Genomic DNA, 7,500 nt, shown 5'->3' with positions numbered 1-7,500 from the left:
ATTTATACACCTCGTTACAGAGACACTTTAAAGCAATCTTTCACAATGCAGCAACAGAGCCATGTGGTGAACTCACAACCCTTGGGTAAGGAGTCCTCTTCACTGACCATGCACCACCATTCCCCCCCCCCCCCCCCCCCCCCCCATTTGAAAATGAATGTTTATATTAACATGAATCCATTGATTTGACTAATAGGAAGCCAAACAAATTCTCAATGTTCAAGATGTAAACCCAGAGATTATCAAAAAGGTGTGTTTATGTATGAGCGTTTATTCTATCATGAACAGGATTTATATGGCAGGGAAAATAGGGCTGAGAAAATGAGTTGCTTCAAGCAATTTGAGCACAAACAATGCAAGAAGAGTGTTTGAGGACTTGACGACCCTCAGAATTTGTTAATAGGGAGTGCATGCAACTACAACGGCGACGGGAACGAGAACCTCACAAATTTGCTCATTTACTGGACCAAAACGATAGCTTTGCATGCCCTGCCCGTGATGTTTTCATTTTTGCCCGTTTCTTTGCCGTCGTCTGCAAAACAACAAGGTGAAATAGCCAAATTTGAGGGTTTTATGAAGAACATCAGTACTTGAGGATAAATTTTCTCCCCTAAATTAAATGCCATTGTGACCATTGCCATTTTTGAGGACCTACCACACCCTTGTCATATTAAAAAGGTTGAAATAATCGCGAAGCGATTAAAATAACACGTGCAAATTTATATTTTGAGATGACGTTGTTGTTGCCGTTGCCGTTGCCGTTGCCGTTGCCATTGCTTAAGCTCCCTAATTTTTTCCAATGGGAGGGGGGGTGGGGAGGACCCTTTTGTTGAGCTTGGATCGCACCATGCCTTAATTATTTCAACTATTGATGATGGTTATACATGTAATGTATGCACAAAAGTCTTATGCTTGTTGCTTGGCAACAAGCAAACTGACAACTGAAATAGGAGATTAGAGTCCCGGGAAGGAAGCAAAGCTATGACCTCGGATGGATGCCCTAACTATTTTCTTACAAAATATTACGTCATGAATAGTTGTCTTTAGTTATCGTACCCAAAGTTGAAGGCATTTTGATGAAAACAATGGTAAATCTGTTTTGTCTTTTGCACTATTGATTTTCATCCTCTTTATAAATCTTGTTGCCCTCAATTTTTTCTTTACGACCTGTGACGTTTATTTTATGTGGACGTCCTTAGAATGATGGTCGTGATTCAAAATGTCAATGGAAGGAAAAGTTGTCATATTGAGTCTCCTTTTAATAATAACAATAATGAACTCAATTTTTGCAATTGCGTGGAGAAGCCTGAAAAATTCAGGACTTCAACGGGGTTTGAACCCGTGACCTCGCGATACCGGTGTGACGCTCTAACCAACTGAGCTAGAAGCCACTGACGTTGGGAGCTGGTCATTAATATTTGTGGGTTCTAATGTTCCCGTGAGGAATGAATCAATGATAAAATGATATATGAAATGGATCATACGTGAACTGTGGATATGAAATCAAGTGAAGCTTGTATTTATGGCGCATTTTAACAGCTCAATGCGCCTTACAACAATTTTATCACTAAATAAACTCCGTATCAAATCATAAACAAAATAGCAATTGCAGAGATAAAAACGACTCTCTGAAAAGATACGTTTTAAGTTTAGTTTTAAAACAGCTTTTCCGTTGAAATTTTTGAAAAAGGGAAAAATACATTCTGCTCTGCCGCGTATCACCTTCTTATCTACCCGTCGCCAACGATCGTTGACGAAACAAACGCCAGGAAGGATTGTCTGCTAATACCGAGCTAGAAGTGACACCGCGCATTTTTCGGGCAACATGGGGAGTTGGAGCTTATCGCCTCTTCTCAAAATACACTGGAGGTAAAAGGAGGCGATTCATGCCAGCGGCGAAAACATTAACAAGCAGAATGTTTTAATGTTTCAGAACTATGATCACTTATTCACGATAAACGAGAAGAAGTCCGGGGGATCCTTTTACCTCCAATCAAAGGTAAGATAACAGTGCATGTACATTCATCATACAAATAGGCCGTCGTGTTATGTAGTAGGGAGCTTAAGCACGCGCGTTTTTGAGACGCGGACGGCAAGCGGAAGTGAGTTGTTTTCCCTTTTAACTTGTCTTCCCACAAACACATTTCCATTGCTAAGTATCTTTTCTCCATTAGAGATGATTAGTATAAAAATCTGTGAGACAGCACTGTCCTAGCACGCGAAATTTTCTCTTCCGATTGCCGTCCGCGTCTCAAAAACGCGCATGCTTAAGCTCCCTAGTGAAACCAAAAGCAGTCGCTAAAAATAAAATGATCCAACTCAGTCCACCGCGCACCGCTGGCTCAGTTGGTTGAGCACCGGGCTGCCATGCGGGAGGTCGTGAGTTCGACTCCGGCCGGACCAACACTCAGGGTCTTTAAATAACTGAGGAGAATGTGCTGCCTTTGTAATTACATCCTCAAATGGTTACACTTGCAAGTCTTCTCGGATAAGGACTGTAAACCGTAGGCCCCGTCTCACAAATTTTTTCCATGTTCATTAGTTCCCTGTGGGACGTTAAAGAACCCACACACTATTCGAGAAGAGTAGGGGACGAAGTTCCCGGTGTTGTGGCTGTCCTCTGTGATTATATATGGGTGGGTGGGTATAGCAGGTCCATATCAGCTGAATAGCTGCCAAAACTTCAACCTGCTCAAACAAATAAATAACAAACAAACAAACAGACAGCAAAGCGCGTCGGCCCTTAGCGCGAAAAAAGCCAATTTCCTTCGATTTGAATCCACTCTTGGACAAAGGCATCGTTTCAACTTCAAGGGAAAAATAGCTCTTACAAATGCAGCCTCACTGATGAAATTTTCATTACCCAGAACCTTGAAGTCATGCCTCTTGTTAAAAGTTGAAATTTCATGATATTACACATTTGATAGCTGTGATTTGCCCTGCTATGCGAAATCGAACAGAGTTCCTTTCGATATTCCTTTGAAAGCCGGAAAGGACTCAGCTTGTGATTTCTCCTCTACTTTGCTTTTGCCTATTCTTTTCGCGAACAATGCATGCCTTTTTCACTAAACTAATTGAGTTTCAAACTTTCATCTGTTTGTAGGTTGTTAGGGCCAAGGAACGTCTCGACGAGGAAATCAGAATACAACAGAGCGAAAATGAACAACGGGAACCCCACGGCGAATCACAAACGTAGCATTTACAGTACTAGAACTTAAAATGTTCAAAAAGAAAGGTCATCTGATATGAGTTCACTCCAGCCTTTCTTTTAGACGAAGTTCAAGTAAGATTCCGACGCAGAGAAAATAAAACTGGGACTGTGTATCTTTGGGAAAACTCAAATCTGGATTCAAGAACAATGAATCCAGGAAAACGTGTGTTTTTGCTATGACAATAACCGGGTGATATCAGACCAAGCTTAAACATAAATGGGATCACCTCACGAAAGCACAAATGATTATCTAAGGTGGCGATCAGAAAACAGCAACCAAAAGAGAAAAACTCCTAAAAGATATTTCCAGCGCGAGAAAAAGAGACAGGGGATTAAAAATACAACACATTGTGACAAGTCCAAATATGGTCACAGCGCGCTCAATATTCGTCGTGCGTACTCAACGTATATCCCGCGATATACGTAATTTTGTGTGTCGCGGAGAAAAATGGTAGTTGTTCCGGCTCATTTTTCCAATAAACGTAAAAAAATGTGCGATATTCCGCACGATTTCGCAGGATAATTGTTTAAAAATATTCCAGGGTTTTAGGATGTTTTCAAGTCAGTTTTTAGTTTCCACCGGTGATCGTAAGCATTAAACAATGACATTTCAATAAAAATCCGAAAAAATAGCTCACCCGAGTTTATTCGTAATGCCTCAAGCCATTTTAAACAGCAAACGTTCAATTAAAAATAAGAACGTGATTACTAAGTTAGTATTTCAACAACGAGGCAAACCGTATTATTTGTCAGTGCCAGAAAAAAAATAGCGTTTTACGTCAAAAAAAAAATGATAATTTAGACTCCAGTTCACATGAGAGCAACTTCATTCAATATCCGAATTATCCATAATTATTACTCCAGATGGCTTACCAGCCATTTCGTTTTATTCCATCAGATCTATGGTAAATACGACTAAAATACTGGTTTCTCACCTCATTTAAATTGTATTTATACTGCGGAAACTTTGTATTCCAATAGAGATGTTTTTTTTTTTCGACTTTGGTTAATAACATTTCGAAAACATAGTGACGAACAAATAGAAATTAAAACAGGAAATTCAGGCCTCAAAATTAATCGTGGAAATAACTTGAACAAATTTAAACATCATCACTGACAATAAGGTTAGGCAGGTGCCCTGTCAGTTAAGGGCGAAACCGTATGCAACATGCAATGCCCTCTGCAAATATGTTATCTTTCGCTTTCAAACTATAATTGAGTGCAGCGGTGAGATTTGCATAAGTTGATTTAAAGCGTAATAGACATCTGAATCAGTTATTCCACAGTATATCGAAACTCCCCGTGAAAACAATGGTTCAAAGAGTTACTTGGTTACAAAGAAATAGATCGGCATTTAGTCGAAAGATTGGGTTCCTCCAAATCCGTAGCCCGGGCTACCATGAGTACCCAGTTTACAGGCTGTGAATGTTCTGCCAATTTATCCGACAACTGGCGTGTAGTATTCATTTTCCTAAGGGACCGTTCATTTTTTATGGGGTGGGGGCTGGTGGAATTTGGAGGAGTGTAATTTGAAGATTGTATGACCACATATGGTGTTAAAAGTTACTGCAGCATTAAAATTTCGTTTTGTTACATCATCATCCTCATCTGAGGCGATAAAAGCAAAAACGACATCATTTGAGTCGTCTTCAGAGTCAGGGGCATCACTCTTGTAGTCATCATCAGTTTCCTCTCCCTCACTGCTTTCATCACTGCTGTTTAGTTGACCTGATTCATTCCTTCCTCCCGCTTCGGCTTGTCCAGTTCTGAGAGTATTCATTCGCAAGAAGTGTCCCATAATTGTCTTCACTTTGTCATTCTTGTTGCTCTTCTGATGCTGTTTTAATAGCCCATGATGTTTTAAGTATTTGTTCAATTCTGGCACACGGAGCTTTTTTAGCTTGGTGGCATCTTCACACAAATTAGTCCAATGATAATCTTCATAGGACTTATCTCTTGCCTCCCTACTTTCCCTTGCCCTTTCCTCCAGTCTCTTCTTTTTTTTTGAACTCCATGACCTCAAGATGCTGGAGATAATCAACCACAAACTTTGGTTGCACAATGAATTTGTCTCCAAATCTAGCTACGCTCTCTGGGTCAGACAAAACTACGCTACCACTGGCACTACACCTTGTAATAGTTTCATGCCCCTCCCATTAAATTTCTCAGAAAAAGCCTTGGTAACGAGGTCAGTTCCAATTACAGGACTCAAATTATTGGTCTTTGTTTAATATGCGCTTGACAACAACATTTTTATGAATGAAAAGAAAGTTGTTACTATTCAAGACTGTTATTATGGTACGTTCACTGTTATTATAAAATATATAAAAAGCTGTTGAGAAGTTTTCTTGAATACCCTGGAAATGTTTTAGTATATTTGTTATAAATAAAAGAGGTCAATTTTTTCCTCAATTTGTAAAATCTCTTATCCTATTTTTAACCTAATTTTTTCGTCCAACCCCCCCTTTTCCTTCATTTTTTTTCGGCTGGCCCCCCCTTTCAAGCCAATTTTTTTTTAGTGTTCCCCAGCCCCTCCTTTCTCATAAAAAATGAACGGTCCCTAAATTCGATGCTCAGCGCAATTACCCTTGGTGGAAAAGCTGTCGTTTTGCTCTCTATTTACAGAGTACGTTCGCTAAGGACAACTTTGAATATGCTGATTGCCTCTCTAGCAGCTTCCGACCTCTTGGTTGGCCTACTCGTGAATCCAATATATATCGCATTGACAGCCATGAAAGTCTGGTTCAGCTCTCACCCCGTGTACAAAATGGAAAACTTTCTCTGGGCCCAGAGTCTAGTAACGTCGACATTTACTCCCTGCGCCATCAGCGTGGACAGATTTTTTGCCGTAACTTCTGCCATTCGCTACAATCAAATGATTTTGTAGAAGATATGAAGTTTCGTTTATCAGTTTGAACTTGACTTAGCTACAAGAATCCGGATTTGTTTTTAGATTTGTAGACGTTGAAAAGATTTTTAGAGAAGTCTGCAGATTTTTATATGAATTTGGTAAGTTCCAATATTTTTAGAACTGTTAGAGCCGAAAAATCCGTAAAATGCGTTAAAAATTGATTTAGAGATTGGAAAAACGCTGCGACAATCGTAAGTCATGTCGTAGGCCTATCGTGAGCTTGTCGGATGCGACAAAAATCGTACCGTGTAAATCGGCCCTAAAAGAAACATGTCTGTGAAGTTTGACGACTTAAATCCTCTTCGTTCTTGACATACAAAGGGAATTGTGACACCCGAACATCCCCAGTAAAGTCTCGGGACTTTCGACAAACGGGCCCCTGGTCCCGTACGAGGTGAACGAGTGATTCGTTCGAATCCCGTTCAATTTGCCCCCTCTCCCCCGGTTGATGTTCATGGGTTCGAGTGCAAAAACCAAATGGTAAACGCAACATTTGAAGGGATAGAGGAGGAGAGGTACTTTACGTGCTGTTGTAGCGAAATCTTACAACTATTTATGACCGAAGTTGTCCAGTGGCCTTTGCGAGTTAAGTTGCTCATCTACATGTAACTGCGATGACTTTTCGAACTTTCATTTTATTAGGCTTAGCTACAATAATCCCAACTGAAAAATCGCCTAAAAATCTATCCGTATAACCTCCTAAAAATGTTTTAAAAATCTCAAAATGTTACCGAAAAATCCCAAGATTTTACAGCAAAATATCAACGTTTAAGGATTCTTGTAAGCTAAAGCAAGCCACGTTCACAACAACTATTGTGGATAACCGATTGTTGAGACTGTAAGTCAGTTTCCGCCATGTTTTTTTCTTCGGCAACTGCAACAGAATTGTGGGATACATAACTGAATGGTAAGACCGCTGAGCATGAAGCCATGAAATCTCTTTGTGATAAGTCAAAAAAGTTCCAATCTCTAAATTAGTTTTTAACCCCTTTTACAGATTTTTTGGTTCTAACAGTTCTAAAAATATTGGAACTTACCAAATTCATATACAAATCTGCAGACTTCCTAAAAATCGTTTCAACGTCTACAAATCTAACACAAAATCCGCATTTTTGTAGCAAAGCCAAGTTCAAACTGATAAACAAAACTTCATATCTTCTACAAAATCATTTCATTGTTGGCCAACTTCCTGGTTTTAAATTAAAGTTCATCGATGGACTGGTTATTAATTTCGAATTGACCGTGACCAAGAGAAAATGAGGGGACAGAGAGGGAGGCTCAGGGCGTTGGCCGGGATATGTTATGTCCACGAAAGTTATTTTTAGACGAGCGGAAGTCTTTGTTTTAGCGGTCGTCTGTCTTCCGAGACGTCCACATG

The 7,500-nt window shown here is 39.8% G+C and overlaps 1 protein-coding gene across 1 annotated transcript in view; it reads left to right on the top strand.

The window, feature by feature from the left end:
• Positions 1 to 3,322, top strand: part of LOC137999909 (mitochondrial import inner membrane translocase subunit TIM16-like) — a 6,242-nt gene extending 2,920 nt beyond the window's left edge. The window contains exons 4-6 of the mRNA XM_068845881.1: positions 197 to 250; positions 1,934 to 1,999; positions 3,104 to 3,322. Coding sequence (XP_068701982.1) covers positions 197 to 250; positions 1,934 to 1,999; positions 3,104 to 3,196 — 213 coding nt within the window. The 3' untranslated portion in view covers positions 3,197 to 3,322. The remainder of the gene's footprint in view (positions 1 to 196; positions 251 to 1,933; positions 2,000 to 3,103) is intronic.
• Positions 3,323 to 7,500: the final 4,178 nt, after the last annotated feature.

The sequence above is a fragment of the Montipora foliosa genome, chromosome 4 (assembly GCF_036669935.1).
Source record: "Montipora foliosa isolate CH-2021 chromosome 4, ASM3666993v2, whole genome shotgun sequence".
Classification (NCBI taxonomy): Eukaryota; Metazoa; Cnidaria; class Anthozoa; order Scleractinia; family Acroporidae; genus Montipora; species Montipora foliosa.
This window is presented reverse-complemented; position numbering and strand designations above follow the sequence as displayed.